Below are 15,977 nucleotides of genomic sequence, written 5' to 3' on the forward strand. Positions count from 1 at the left end.
CCATTGTTGTTGCACGAAACAATAAGAATCCTAATCTTTTCGAAGTGTCAAAGAACGGTCCTGGATGATGTGGGCGTTGAGGCACAAAGACAGACACTACAGGTTGTCCAAGAGCAGCATCTCTATTGGTCAAGGAAGGGAGTGTGACGTGATTATCCAGGTTTGCCATTTAAGTGTAACTTTTCACTGAAATGTTCTGTTCTTTGAGACATAGCTTGTAACGCTTATAACCATTCTGAGAAGCAGTTTTAATAGCGAATAGAAATGTTACTCAGTAGAGTCATCAAAAGTGACATCCGGTATCTAAACGACACACTTTGCCAAGATCGTGATTTGGTTTTGTTTTGTATGGGACACGTCACGTATTATCACCGATCTGAGTGGGGTGATCATGGTCAGTCAAATAAGTTAAGAGGTCACTTCAATGGGTTATCAAAAAATGCCAAGCAATGCTTTTACAGTGTTATGTATCTTAACTCACTGTTCAAGTTCAATACTGTCTGTTGAAACATCACCAGGATTAAGATTCAATCAAGAGGTTTTTGTACAGTGAATCTAGCAATCAAGATGTCCCCAAAAGTGGCAAACAAGCACCTTTGAAAGCTAACTTAGCAACACAAGACCTTTATGTATGTTGATCAAGAATTTATAGATGAAACCAAGTGGTCAAAGTAAAATTTTGATGATCAAAATTCTTGATCCTGGTCACAAGTGTATCATTAGGTGACTACCCCTTGTTGTTTTAAAATTAAAAGGTATGACACACAGGCACTCACTGTAGGTAGATTTGTGGCTGCAGTCTAACTCTACATCACAGGTCAAGGCCGCCAAATTAGTGCCAAGTCAATGGTCAAGGATAAAAATTGTCACTAAGTCACAGGTCAAAGTTTGAAAAGGATTTTAGCCACAGGTGACAGAATCACAGTGAAACGGGTCAAAATTTTGACTGCAGTCACATATCTACCTAAAGCATGTATCTGGGTGACACTCCTTTGCAGATTCCTAATGGAACAATAAGAGTGTTTACATTTAACCTTGTGTGTGCATGTGTGTACCAGAGTATTTGATAAGGCAATATGGTGCTCCATTGGCCCAGTATGAATGCAAAATGACCCACACAACTCATGGCTTCTGCTCCAATTTTCTCAGCACTAGTCCAGTTTTATGACTAACACACATCAAACATAAGCTGATTGGTCCAGTGGTATACTACTGGTGGAGCAGTAGATGTCTGGGATGGGCCAGTTTGGCTCAGAGTCATAATACTTATCAAAAACCCTGGTGCGTGCGTCCCTCTAGCGTGCGTGATTGTTGTCTGTATAATGTGGTTATTTTAGCTTTACAATATGACCTCTGTAATGCAGCCACCTTAGGTCACAAACCTTAGTGACCTTATTATAGACAGCAACTAGAGAAGGTTATTCACAGGTCATCATTCATCAGAAGTGTTGAACTAGACACCTCAGATTGATACTAACGGTCGATCCTTGCCATGTGCAGTATAACTTACTCATCACAATGGTTATAACAAATTACCTCAACACCTGTCACTGTGCTTTATGCGCAATTTCACATATGACACATAATGAATCTTCTCTGAACAGTCATTATATATAGACAAACAAAATGTTGTTAATAATTCATTAGCTGTATTGTAATAAGTAGATAATTAGTTGTTTTTTCAAAGCAAGAAACATTGATGAATAAGTTGTTGTATATCAAGACAGCTGTGACGGTGTTAAACTATTTATTACCTTTAGTGGATTTGTATGGCCTTGAAGACTATCAAAAGGTCTCTTACAGTCTATATTGCCTAGTAACCCTCATCCATTAACATTCTTGTACTAATAGTTACTGACACAGTGTTGGGCAAGTTACTTTTTAAAAGTAACTAGTTACAACTGTATACATTTGAGAATACCTGCTAATTTGGTTAACTAAGACCAGAAATTTTAGCATGTATAACTAACTTAGACAATCAGGGCACAGGTGCCTTTTCAGTTAGTCCCATAAGGTACTAATATGAAAGTTATGTATGGTACAAGTCAAACTATTAATGGAAATTGAAGATTTAACTCAAAAAATCGGTAGATATTTATTTGGTGAATGCCACAGTTTTCTCCTTCCATTGTTTACTGTCGTACTTTTTTTGTATACTGCTATTGTTACAGTCTGCTAGTGTGGATGCCCAACATGCAGCCTTACACTATGTGTCTGACATGGACCAATATATTGTTAGAGATCTAGGATCAGCTACTGGGGTGAGTGTTGTGTTGTATGAGAGAGGTGGTGACCTGATGTTGGGTGTATATCTATATGTATGTGTGCATACTCTGCTGATCAAAGCATGCATCCATCTGTTATTATACTGTATCTACTGTATGGTGAGTTAACTTTGAGGAATGAAGTTTTCATGATTTTTATGAGTGACGGTTTGTTCATGGAATTTTACTTGTGAAATAGCTAAAAAGCTGACAATATGTTGTTGATACCAGTGATTTGTGAGCTCTTTATGATCAAATTTAAGTAAGATCATTACAAAAGCTTTACCTCTCAAAAATAATTTGTCTTGTGTAAAAGTAAATTCATTGTAGGATTTCTTCTGTAATGTGTTTTTCATGTATATAAGAATAAATTGTAGATTATATTTGTTTTACGTATGTGTAATATTGGCACATCATTTGTTGCCTTTGGCTTTCAAGAATTTTACAGGACATATAGGAGACTTGGTTGTATTATGCATATAAAGAAGCCATAAAATAAGGTTGTCCTTTTTCAAACTGTATTGGTTATGGCCAGAAAACTGTAATAGATGCCAGAAATTGTCTTGTAGATGTGTTCATCTTGTTAATATGCTGTTGGTAACTTATTGTGGTGTTAATTACAGACTTACGTCAATGATCAGAGGGTGCACGGAGAACAAGGGGTGTGGCTGCAGTCATGTGATCAGCTAAAATGTGGACGTGGTAAGTGATGTTACATACATCTAACCCAGAGGACCAGGCATGCAGAAGACAAACTTCACAGGCTCGTAATACCAGCAGCATAGGAAGATATTTAAGTTATGGGTGGCTGGGTGCCCTACTACCATGAGTTAGTAATGTTACTAGACAGATGCTTTTGGCATTGTGGGTCGAGCCTGAGTTATAGGACACAGTGCATAAACTACATGAATGAGCTTCATCACATCTATTTGATTTGCATAACTGGGGTTAGTACAACTTATAAGTGCATGCAGGTACAGAATAGTTAGGTTTATCATACAGTATGATTGTAACTGTATAGTAGGGACCACAAAGGAGTAGACGTGGCCCACAAAATAACATCACCCAAAAACCAGACTCAATTTTCCCTGACAATGATGAGGCAGTATTGGTTAGGTAAAACTAAGCTCAAACAAGCTTTTAGATTGACCCGAAACACTTTCAACAAGTTGCTACGGAATTTAAAATTTTTTTTATTCGATGGAATTTTCTACTGACTGACTGACTGATGCTTTCAGACAAGCATAATTTGATGACAGCTAAGGCTAGGGGCTTGATTTTTTCAATGTTCGACGTTGCTTTAGCCCAACAGGTACCTTTTGGCATACCGCAGTACGTGCAATGCATTCTCCATGGACTTACCAGTGTCTTCCTTTGTGTCCCATTCATCTTTGCTGACAGGGAAATGTGTCAATTTGGCGGTAGCATGTGATGGCTTCCCTTTGTAATGGAAATCGTCCATATTTTTCATAGTGGCTATTTTGATTGCAGAGGTGCTTTTCAAACAATTCTTGATTCATATTGCTGTGTAACGGGTTGAACATAGCCGACAGCAAAGTGTAATGGATACTTCACTTTTCAGACGATAATTAATAAAATTATGGCACGTGGCACCATTTTTTTTGCTATACGTAGATTGTGGAGGTGCTTTCCGAACAGTTTTTGATTTGAAATGCTGTGTAACGGGTTGAACATAACTGACAACAAAGCGTAATGGATACTTCACTTTTCAGTCAATAATTGATATACTGTAGCTGGGACATGTGGCACCATTTCAGATGCAGTATGCGTGGGTTCACCAGTCATAATAAAATTAGTTATTTAAAAAGTTAACAAACAAGTACATGAAAAAATTTGGAATTTTCATCTATAGTAAGGACCATAGCACATCAATAAAAAGTACTGAAACAAGCTGGAGTAGTCCATGATGTTAAATCACAGTAAAACAATAAGAAGTGTTATATCCCTACTGTGCATTTCCATTATGGTATCTTGAGCACAGTAGGGATATAACACTTCTTATTGTTTTACTGTGATTTAACATCATGTACTACTCCAGCTTGTTTCAGTACTTTTTATTGATGTGCTATAGTCCCTACTCTAGTTGAAAATTCCAAATTTTTTCGTGTACTTGTTAAATTGGGGAACAGTACATTTCACAAATCCTAGCTACCACTGGTTAAACTTTTCTGAAGTGAAAAGCGTTTAGCTATGTTTATTATATTTTTGTCCTACAACCTATAGTAGACCACTTTTTTCTCTTTCTGTCTGATTGGATAGGGAGACACAGAAATTCAATGACAAAGAAAATAAAAAGCGGAGCTGACACGTTTTATTCTCCAAATATTGCTCATCATACTGACTGCCTCATGTTGAATCTTCATATCTGAAGTACCTTTAAAACGATGAATGCAGATTACTTTTTTGTGCTGAATACCAGCAAAGAAGCGGCTCCTTACATGCTTTTGTGTTGTCCCATCCCAAAGAAGAGGATGCCAGTGAATCCGAAGAAGATGCCAGTGAATGCGAACACTCAGAAGAAGAAAAGTACTTAGACAGTGACTATGATATAAACCACTTTAGTAACGCAGACCAAGAATAGATTGATCGCATCTTGGCTGATAAAAATGACAGGTACCTATGGCTGTAGTCTTGCTTAGCCAGACTTTGTCACCAGTAGAGTATTGATTTTAACAATGTATGCAATAGTTATACTGGCAGTAAAATAATATTTTTATGAATTTTTGTGTTCTTTGTGAATACGTGACAATCCAAAATGGTCAAATGCATTACTGCCAGTGTAGGGCTTGCTCAGGCTCAATTAACTCATGCTACTATTAGTAAGATAAACTTGATTTTCATCTCCAAAGAATTTCTTGTCACTTTAAAAATGGTGCTGAAGGGCCGGATCAGCAATCTGTTTAGAGCATAGATATTATTGCTAACAAACAGTTAAATGATTGCTTGTAATAATGCTACTTTTGACTGCTCTATTAGGGTATCTCAATATGTGATGAGTGGTCGTGTATTCTAACCTTATTTTAATGCACTTGTGCCACACTTGTTTAAGCCTATGGACTACAGTTGAGGCCAAATCAATGGCAAGTTAGAAAAGGAGCTGCCTTAGTGATTTTGATTCTGGTTAGAAATATTTATGCACCCATGCTTTCTATTCCCCTGGTAGAGCACCATTGGTTCAGTGGGTCACAGTAGTTGTTTATCATAACTTGCTATTGGCTATGCTTTAGTTTGCCATTCAGAGCCTATACTGTGTACATCACAACATTCTAACAAGTACCCCTTGTCTCCATTTAGACGCTCCTGTGTTGACGATAGAGAGATTGTTTACAGAAGATGAAGATGATGGATCACCACCTGGGTCACCAATGACTAGCCAATCATTGCACGAGTTGTGTGCCCCTCCCACTAGCTCATCAACTACGCAAACATCACCTGAAAAGTTCCGACCATTTTGCATCTCGCCAAGTATGCCAGTCTTGGTATGTATAAATGTGTTGTTAGTGAACACAACTTGGTTTAAAACATTACAAGTTGCTATCCCCTGTGAGAAGTCTAAGCCTGTTAATACAGGAATCAAGAATCATGGCATTAAAGCATACCCTGGTGTCTGTAGACAACTGTTTGAATAGTTTGTTTCAATTGATATATATATGTATATATATATATATATATTAATGTAGTATGCAGAAGTGTACTGTCTGTACTGAGATAGTATCTAAAATGTAGGATAAAATTCTTCAATTAAATTCAAATTTATAATTGTGTTTGTATCTATAGTAACCTTGCTTATGGATGTTTTGTTAGAAACAAATTGTTGAAAGTCTTCTTTACTGACAAATGTTCAAACCTTCCTACCTTTGTCCCACCATTATGTAAATCTAATACCGCGTATAGCGGGTTTTTACTGTGCTTATAATTTATCATGAATCTTAAAAGCATGACCCAAATTTCCGCAAACGCAGCTATCCGCAAAAATAAAATCTGCTGATTTTATTATTTCAATTACTAGGAACAGGAGATGGAAGCGTTGTTAAGCAGTTATATACATGGCTACCACGTTTATAAAGACATTTTGGACTCCTATCATTGGCAAGGAACTTATATAAAAGTGGGGATGTGTGCCGCTGTGTGAAGACTCAACAGTAGTGGGGCACTTACTGCGCGTCCTCAAGGATATGCAATTTGTTTTCATTTCATGGTGGCACAACAATATGTATTGAGTTAGAGGGGCAAGAAGACTTGAAAACTTTAAAACACGAGATAAAAAAATAAGCACAAATTTAATTACCATGGCTAACCACTGTTCGCAAAAATAAAGTCTTTGCAGTAAAAACCCGCTATACAGTGCGTCAATTTCTGTTTCCTTAGCAACATTTGAAGTTTCATTCCCTTTTGTGATAGAAAAAAACCTTTATATCCTGTTAATGTACATATACAGTATCAAATAGAAGTTAGTTTCCTTAAAGTGTCATAATTGCACAATTGTGTGACACATGTAATGTGATGTTTATTCAAGTACTACTATACAGTGTACCTATTGTAAGGGAAGTTTTCTTCAACTTTTGTGTTATTCTTTTGTAGCTTTAACTGTTTTTTTGTTTTTTTGGAGGAAGTATGTATATACCCTGTATGCATGGTCTTCCTTAGTTACTAAAAACTATCTTTGCTGTTTTTGCTTGCCTGCAGACCAGCAACATAGCTGAAAGGCTGTGTTGTGCATAAAGTCATGAACTGAATAGGAACTATATGTAGTTAACTTGAACAGTAAGGATCCATACTACAGGTGTAAGAGACATGATGGTTTTAAAGCTATGTGGAAAAATTCCTACATTGCCATGTTATTGCTGTATATAGGTTAAACAAACTAGTCCATTTTAAAATGAAATAGTGACAATTGATGGTACGCATTACAACAGCTACATGGGAAAATCCATACATTGGTATTATTACTTTCATTATCATGATAAGATATTCAATTGTTAAGAAAATTTCCCAAGTGATTGAGGAATAATAGTCCCTTGTTGAATGATAGTGGTCATAGCGGGTTTTTTCTTGCGGACAAATACTTGTGAAAATAAAATCATGCAACACTTAATCTCACGAGGTGACAAATTCATGACATTTAATTCCTCACATGAATTTATTACTTGTAATAATAAGTGTTCACATACGTACGACCAGAGCTGGGGTAATATAACTAGTTGCATGCTTTGTAACTAGTAACTACTGTAGGAGTAATTGTCTGAAAGTAACTAAGTTACAATAGTAACTAGTTAGTATAGTTACTTTTTTATATTTATTAATACTTTACAGCGCAAGTGCTGAAGGTCTGTTGGACACCTGGTCCTACAGCCTGCTCAAAGACTTTAGCTACATAAGATGTGTTTGAAAAGTTGCAGAAAGGAGAAAAAATCCATGACTGGATCTAGTTACATTGTAACTAGAGGTAATTATGCTTTAAAAACAAGAATTCTTAATTTTTGTGCTATAGCCACATTAAGTAGACTTTCTGTGCTTGAGTATACAGATGTAACAGTTGAAACTGAGCTGAAATGGTCACAGAATTATTAATTTTGGTATCAGCTGGCAACACTTTCAACACATACGAAGGACATTAAAATTAAGTATGTTTTTGCCAAAATCCTAATAGAGCGCTCTACTAAACATTATCTTAAAAGCTTCCTCAATCACAAAAGAAACCTTAGAAGTTAATTTGGAAGGAGTATAGGTCAATCATAAGGAAAATTAGGAATTTTTTGGTGATCCCTAATATAAAGTACTATCATACTGTATGATGAAATCAAAGGAACTAATTTTTAGGCCTGGTGTCAACTGGGGAACAGCTCATCAATGGATACCTGGTGTTAACCAGGGAAGCAAATGCCAACTGTCCATGTCTTGCATAGTGGGTGGAGGTCCAGGTGGGACTTTGGGTGTCCACACCTTCACCTGTGAGACATGGCATAGTTTATGGTTACTAGTCCAAGATTTGCCTGTGCTGACTCAGCACCTGAGTAATGCACAAGTGTCCCAGTGCTGGTCCACTGGGTAGGAGTGCTTTTGCTTTCCTAGGCTCTTTGTGTGTGTGTAGTGTGATTGTGTACGATTTGGTGTATTAGAACATCATATTTTTATTATTATTGATAGCCAATTGCTTACTGTGTTCCACTGACGGATCATGTGACCTCATCACCTCTTAACTTCAGCCATTCTCTACCTAAAGGTACAGTCTCATCGTACAGTGTTTAACGCTCAATATAAAACCATCTTGTTATAATTTTAATACAGTACTTTTGTAATTGCTATAGTTTTGTGTAGAGGTACCTACGGTACCACTCAAAAGCAACATGGTCTCGTCAGAGTGCGAGTATTTTAAAAACTTACTGATTAAAGGGTGTAAGGGTGTAGTACCCGTTTCGATAGTGAGTATTCATTCCAAACAAAATGGGACAAGTGAAATGGGTGCCACATGCTTTGATTAGTGAACTTTTTTTATCACTCACTCTCTAAGCACCGCCGCACGTGTGTACGGAAATACAGCACAAGGGGGCGTGGTGAGAGACTAATACAGCACGAGGCGAAGCCAAGTACTATATTAGCCTCGAGACACCCCCTGAGTGCTGTATTTTTCGTACACGCAAGCATAGGTGGTGCTTCAAGTGTTATATTGTACTTCCTGGGCATCTGGCTTGGAGCGATTTCTGTAGTACTCAAACCACTGCAATTTTTGGTGATCAGGGTATCAGCAAGTGTTTATGTAATCCACTTTTAGTCGTAGAATGAGCTAATAGGATTAGTTTGGCTAGTTTTAGTGATTTACAATGTCACGCAGACGATCAGTAAGTGTTTATTTGTAGTCGTAAAACGAACTGGTAGGATTAGTTTGGCTGGTTTTAGCGATTCGTGTCACGCATGTGGGGCTGCTTTCATAACATTCCTTAAATAAATTCTCTGCATAGCTGTACTGTATTTGCCCAAGTGTGCTGTATTTGCCCAATTAAACACATGATTCATACAGCACAGGTATGCAGCTAATTAGTACTGTATGGACAATACAGTACGTGGCATTGCTTTGATCCTTCCACGCAAAGTACATTATATTACGATAACCAATTAGTGGGTTGCATGTGAATGTAAAAAGTTTTCAGTATGGACACTATAACCAATTTTAAACATATGACAAAAAGCTAAAATAGTAGTTATTAAAGCATTTTTGTAAAATAGGCTTGTGAAAAAGGTATAATGAAAAGGTCTGGCCATTATGAAATAGTTGGTATTTCAAGCCTCGGTCACAACAGGTGATCTTATTAGTGAGTAGTGATGCACTGATACCACTTTTTCACTACCGATCTGATACCGATACATTTGGGGTCGGAAATAGCCGATACCAATCTGATACCGATACTTTGCCCCACAGGCATTTCTCACAAGCAACAGCTAGTGATTTAGCTTACTAAACTCATTTGCTAATCTCATTAACTGCAGTTTGCTGGTTTTGTGGCTATCAATTATGTGAAGGTAATAGTTTATGGCTTCAATGAATCTTATTTCATAGCTTACTTCAGTTTCCACTGTACTAATAATGCTAGTAGCTGGCTTCTTTTAAGGAATTCATGGCTTATATCGGCTTTTGCTCAACTCCATTCGATGTGTTATGTATGCCGCCATCTTGATAAGTAATTAAATGATGTCATCTAAAGTATCAGTTGGTATCAGGCATTTATAGCTTTACCGATACAAGCCCTATACTGCCAAAATAGGGCCCGACACTGATACTAGTATCAGTACCGGTGCATCACTATTAATGAGGTACATATCATTGTTTGTTATGTAACTCTACCATGGAGATAGGATACCACTGAATAAACATTGACACATTTGGGTTGAATGTTTACATAAATAGTGACGTTTGTTTTCAACACTAGACCACAATTATGTCAACTAAACATCCTACTCAGTTCAACACTCTATGTATTATCTGTCATATACTGAAGACTGATAGTCATTATACAAAACTTTGAACAGTTTTGCTGTGAATTTGTTTTCATAATGGCTTAATTTGTATGGAACCATTGCATTACTTTTTATTACAACATTTAGTTTCTTTCCCAAGGATGATCTACACCTTCTAAGTAGGGATGCCATGACATAGAAATGTTTATGTCATAATAGTATGTCACAGGTATTTATGTCATCACAATATATCATGTTATGACATACAGAACTTGCTCTTAGCAAAATACGTTTCCCTTTTAATGAATTTCAAAACATTGATGCTTTCAAGAGTACAATATACATAGTTTTTGGTCCCAATATTCAATTTTGTACATTAAAGTAGCCAAATTTGTGTGTTATTTCCATGTCATGATGACATACTACGTCATGGTCATATGTATGTCACGACTATCATGCATCCCTACCTCGAAGCGCTGTACTTTTCATGGACAAAAGTATAGCAATGCTTTAATTGTTATATTGTATTTCTTTATCATCTTGCTTGGAGTATTTATCTTCAGTTATCTCTAACCCCAACCTCTTCAATCTTCAAGTGGTCAGACTAGCAGTAAGTGTTCATGCATGTATAGTCTACTTCTAGTCATATAACACACTGGCTGGATTAGTTAGACTTGTATAAGGCAACTGTTTAATCATCTGCCACACTGTTGTGCAGCATTTTAGAGTATATTGTACATACAGTGCCACTCAAATGCAACATCGACTTGTGAAAGTGCGAGCAATAAGTCACTAATAAAAGGGCATGGCACCCGTTTCGCTTGTGAGTGCTCATCATTTAGGCTTGTGAGCAAATAGGTGCCATGCCCTTGAATTAGCAAGGTTTGCACTCACGAGGCGACGTTGCATTTGAGCGGTACCGTATATCTCACCTGTATCAATGTAAAGGTCTCAATCTTGGTAAGGCTGAAACAATCATGTATTCGATTACTCTTTATCAAATGCTCACAAATATTAACTACTTGTAGTCCTACTCATGTGACATGTTTTATATTGGACCTTGAGCAGTTTATAAGTAACAGCAATGATACACACACTGTACTAATGTTAGTGTTCCTGACAAGAAAATTTATTGTGCTTATAAATTACACCAACTAAACTATATTAATCATGGATGGTGTCATTTCTTTCACAATGACAAATACATAATGTGAGCCAGGTTTATGAGTACTTGAGTACCAATTTTACAATTCAAGTACCAAAATCTATAACGTTTCAGCCCTTATTTCTGATACCATAAAGGTGTGTTTAGTAATGATTTCACTGGCAGTGAAATAATGTGCAATTAGTACTGATGCACTCCCCTTTAATTGGTTCTATGTAATTCAGCCAATGGCACAGAAACGTGTGAACTACACTTTGGTATAATACAATTCTGATCAGGCACGTTTACTCTTACATATGTACAGTTATATGGTACCATGCATGCTACAGTGTACATACGTACCTTAGTTATTCACAATTTACAGATTCATTTACTCCTGCAGCAACTGTCAGAGCAGCTTGGACAGCTGAGGACATTGACAATGCTGAGAATAGACAACCATCATCTGACCTAGCAACTGATTCTTCTTACCATCGACAAGATGGTCGCCGCAATGGTAACTATAGACATGTTTATATATGTATGCACAAAAGGTTTGAGATTTTAGGATGTTTAATACTTATGAATAAAATTCTGCTTATTTGCCTTTTTCTTTTATCGTTAGGGTTAGGGTTATAAAATCCTTATTCTTGGCAGTACAGCCAAGCTAATTAACCAAGAAATTAAGCACGTATGTATTAGTGATATGTGATATATGTGACCGTCTCAGCAAAAACCTGACTTGTTCACACAAGCATGCGTATTGAGAAAAAGAAATTTAAAAATAATTCCTAAAACTACGCATGCTACAAAAAAAACTACACAAGTTTTATCGGGCTAGTACTCGAAGAAGGAAGAGTCAAATTATATACCATCTTATTCGTCTGTTCATGGAGAGTTCGAAAATCTTTGTTTCGTTTTTCTAGCTCCAACGGTATGTGTGTCACATGCGTTTGTTTACGATGCGGTAAACGTAAACAAGATTGTCATTGTTTCTTCTACCAAACCGCCTTCATATCCATATGTGAAAGTATCTACAGGGCTAATGCCATACCTTGGCTGATGTGCTGATCCATGATGAACGTTTTAAGCCAAATTGCAATGTTGTAGGCTAATCCAAACGGAAGTTATGGCAGCGAATGTAAGCACTTGCAGTTTATTTTCAGTATAGCATAGCTGCTGTACAAACCGATTACCTTGCTCTTCCTACTGTCTGTCGCTATAATTCCAAAACTACACACCACAGAAGGCTGAAACTGTGGTGGTCCATTCCTTGGACACTGCTGATATTGCTGAGTGAATTTAAAAAAGTTTTTTAATTGTGCGAACAAGTTGGGTTTTTGCTGAGACGGTCACATATATCGTGATGAAAATTTTTATATCGTGATATATGCCTAGGTATAGATTTTAGCTATAATTAGAGAAAAATGCACCCAAGATGTCATTGTACACTACTTTTTTTTTGATAAAAGGGCTTGCAATGTTGTATGCTAGTCATGTACCGTGTTGTATTGTACTTCTAGTACATTACTACTACAAGTGTTGTCAGTATAAATACACTAGCTGAGTGATTAGTTGTATATCGTGATATATATCGTATTGTGATATGTTGTGTGTAATAATCATGATAGGAAAATATATTGCACACCACTAGTATGTATTGTACATATACTTAAATCTCTAAACTTTTAAGGGGACAAAGTTTCTGAGTTTCAGGGAAAAGCATTCAATGAAAAACTAATTTTTATGAATGATTTTTTTTTGTCTGAACCCATGAAAATAATAAAAATATGTCCCTTTCATAAGAAAGTTGTGAATCAGTATTATTGAGTTAGTCGCATACATAGAAGGGAAACTTTTATGTGTACATCAAAATACTAGGAATCTTGCATCATGCAGAAGTTTACTGACCAGTTAGTCCCTATGACATATCCTGATCAGTATATGTGCTTGAATGTTTATTGTTACACTGCATTTTCTGATGCCATTGTAGTAACCAGCCAAAGAGGAAGCTCCTTATATGGACAACCGAGCTGGTGGACTCCACCGAATGAAAATGCTCCGTTGACCCTGCAACCAATCCACAGTGCTGTGAAGTGGACTGAAGCCAGCCCAACCCCTTTAAAGAGTGGGAGAGGCTCAACACCTGCAGACTCTAAGAAAAGATACTCAACTCCTATCACAAAGACCACAGGGGCTTCCCCCAGGGAAAGAAGTGGCAGTACCAAGGAGAGTAAACTGACTACCAGACTAATGAAGAAGATAACCCTTTCCACCAAAAAGACATCAAGTAGTGAAGGAAAGACTTCCACTGCTTCAAGTACAACCAGTAGTGCCAGTACTAGTAGCACTGATTTAACAAAAGGTACAGGTGAGAAAATAACCAGAGGTGCTCCAAGACGTCAGACTTATGTAAAAAAGGCAAGCAGTAGACCAGTGACCACTGAAACTGCTTCGACTACAACACATTCAACTCCACAGAAAGCAGCACAATCGACACCGCAAAAAACCACACAATCAACACTGCAAAGAACCACACAATCTACACTACAAAAACCTGACACAAAATTTGACCGTAAAAGTCCTCAAAGGCATACGTACAACAAGAAACAGCCTACTACAGCTAAGGACGAAACATCTAACACTCCCAAGGCAGCACAGAAGAGACCTCGTGAAACAATATCTGAACTAAGACAAAGAATGCAACAAGCTAAGAAAGCTGCACAAGAGGCCAACAAGGATGGTGAATCTGATGTTAAAATATTTGTGTCAGCCAGTACTCCAAATCTTGATCATCAAGACGAGTTACATGTTGATCAAGTGATTGATGATGAAGGCTCCTCCAATGAAGTCACCTCATCTGGTGTATCTCCAAATGATGTGAGCAATCAATCTGGTGCACAGAGGAAACAATGGGGAATGAAAGATGTATGTATCCGTTGTACTGTAACTGTTATATATGTTGTGTGTGTGAATTGTATGTGGGAACTGTGTGTGTGAATTGTGCATATGTGCGTGTGTGTGTGTGTGTCCATGCATGTGCAAACATGCTGTATGTATGTGTGTATGTGTGTATGTGTGTTTAGTGCAGTGTAGAGAGTAATGTGTCTGTTGCATTCAATGTACATTTTTTTACAAATTTGTGTAGACCTCTTGCTCAATGGACCATCTCACTCTGGCCAGCCTACAAGCACTGTCACTCCATCTCAGTCAACTTGCTGACATGACTTGTGTTAAAGTGAAGGAGTACGTGATAAATGTTTGTGATCACTATGTGTAGATATTAATTGCATTCTGTATTCATCACTTGGGTGTTACATTAGTAAGGTAGTCAAGTGGGAGTAATGATTACACACTACACAACACAAATGTGTGTACGTGTGTACTTTGTCATGTATACTTGTACATAATCTTTTATAGTTTCATTGAATCTGCTGTGGATAGGCTTGTTGTGCCGACTGAAGCATTTACCAACATGTCCATCAACACGTCACCAAATCCTATCCCAGAGTGGGTCGGCTCTCACACAGTATGTATGACAATGTTGTTATGTGGTAGCCATCCTACATGTATGTGTGTGTGTCATAGGAGGTGAAGGGAGTGTATAGGAACCTTCGAAGTGTGGAGTCTAAACTAAATGGTGAGACTGTATATTACAAGTCACCTAGTATCTGATAATACACTATTGTATTTCCATAAGTATACTGTGAATAACCTTATTAATAGGGTTGCCAATGGGATCAAAAACTTTGATCTCATTGATAAGGTGGCATCAAAAATAAGGTGATGGAATATATTAGGGTACCCATTTAGGATCCACCAGAGGTTGCTGAGGTAATCTTAATAGTGAGGTGGCCAGTTTCACAGTTTCTACTGTATATTTTGCATGCTCACAGATGACACGCACCACATGACTGTGAATAGGATTTTCCCTCCTACTGCATAGTTGGTGGTTTTGTTGAATGCTATTTATCAGATTTAGTTGATGCTTGCAGCAGTAGTTTTGTATTTTCTCACTGCATAGTTATTGCATGTTTAGTCACAAACAATTTAAATTATTCCCATTGGTAGGGTTATTTATGATAACATTCAAGAATCAAAACACTCCTTTACGATATAATGACTAAGTAATGTGAATTAGAAATATGTGACTGTCTTAGCAAACCTGCATAGTTACACAAGTTCCAAATTCATTACCTCAGCGTTATGTACAGTGTCAAGGGGGCAATTGGGTACTTCTATATGATGATTTGACCATTTCCATTTTCCATTTCCACTTTCCATTTCCAGTTCTAAAACCCGTGTTTAGTGGCCACCTCTTAAAATCACCTTCTTATAAAGACCACCTCTGTACAAAGACCACATTGTAATTAGATCTCAAAGATGGCTAAGAAGACCATCTCATTACATGGTAATATTTGGTAAGCTTCAAACATGTCAGTATTTCATGACTCATATCAATGTCATCTCTTTGTCCACACTTCACTCAAGTCATATACCATCATCGCTTAGTTTGTACCAGCATAGATAATACTATGGTACCAGAATGTGTCATACAAAAATATTCCACTCAAGTGAAATGTAGCTAGTAGACT

At 37.2% G+C, this 15,977-nt stretch overlaps 1 protein-coding gene across 2 annotated transcripts in view; it reads left to right on the top strand.

Annotated features, from left to right (window-relative positions):
- LOC136269302 (centrosomal protein of 170 kDa-like) overlaps positions 1-15,977 on the top strand; it is an 18,100-nt gene continuing 2,123 nt past the window's right edge. The window contains exons 1-10 of one of the 2 annotated variants that reach the window (XM_066064843.1): positions 1-160; positions 2,172-2,261; positions 2,888-2,966; positions 5,580-5,764; positions 8,433-8,508; positions 11,768-11,899; positions 13,376-14,310; positions 14,531-14,628; positions 14,803-14,911; positions 14,971-15,022. In XM_066064843.1, coding sequence (XP_065920915.1) covers positions 65-160; positions 2,172-2,261; positions 2,888-2,966; positions 5,580-5,764; positions 8,433-8,508; positions 11,768-11,899; positions 13,376-14,310; positions 14,531-14,628; positions 14,803-14,911; positions 14,971-15,022 — 1,852 coding nt within the window. In that variant the 5' untranslated portion in view covers positions 1-64. The remainder of the gene's footprint in view (positions 161-2,171; positions 2,262-2,887; positions 2,967-5,579; positions 5,765-8,432; positions 8,509-11,767; positions 11,900-13,375; positions 14,311-14,530; positions 14,629-14,802; positions 14,912-14,970; positions 15,023-15,977) is intronic. The other variant, XM_066064844.1, reaches the window with a different exon arrangement.

The sequence above is a fragment of the Dysidea avara genome, chromosome 10, assembly GCF_963678975.1.
Source record: "Dysidea avara chromosome 10, odDysAvar1.4, whole genome shotgun sequence".
Lineage (NCBI taxonomy): Eukaryota > Metazoa > Porifera > Demospongiae > Dictyoceratida > Dysideidae > Dysidea > Dysidea avara.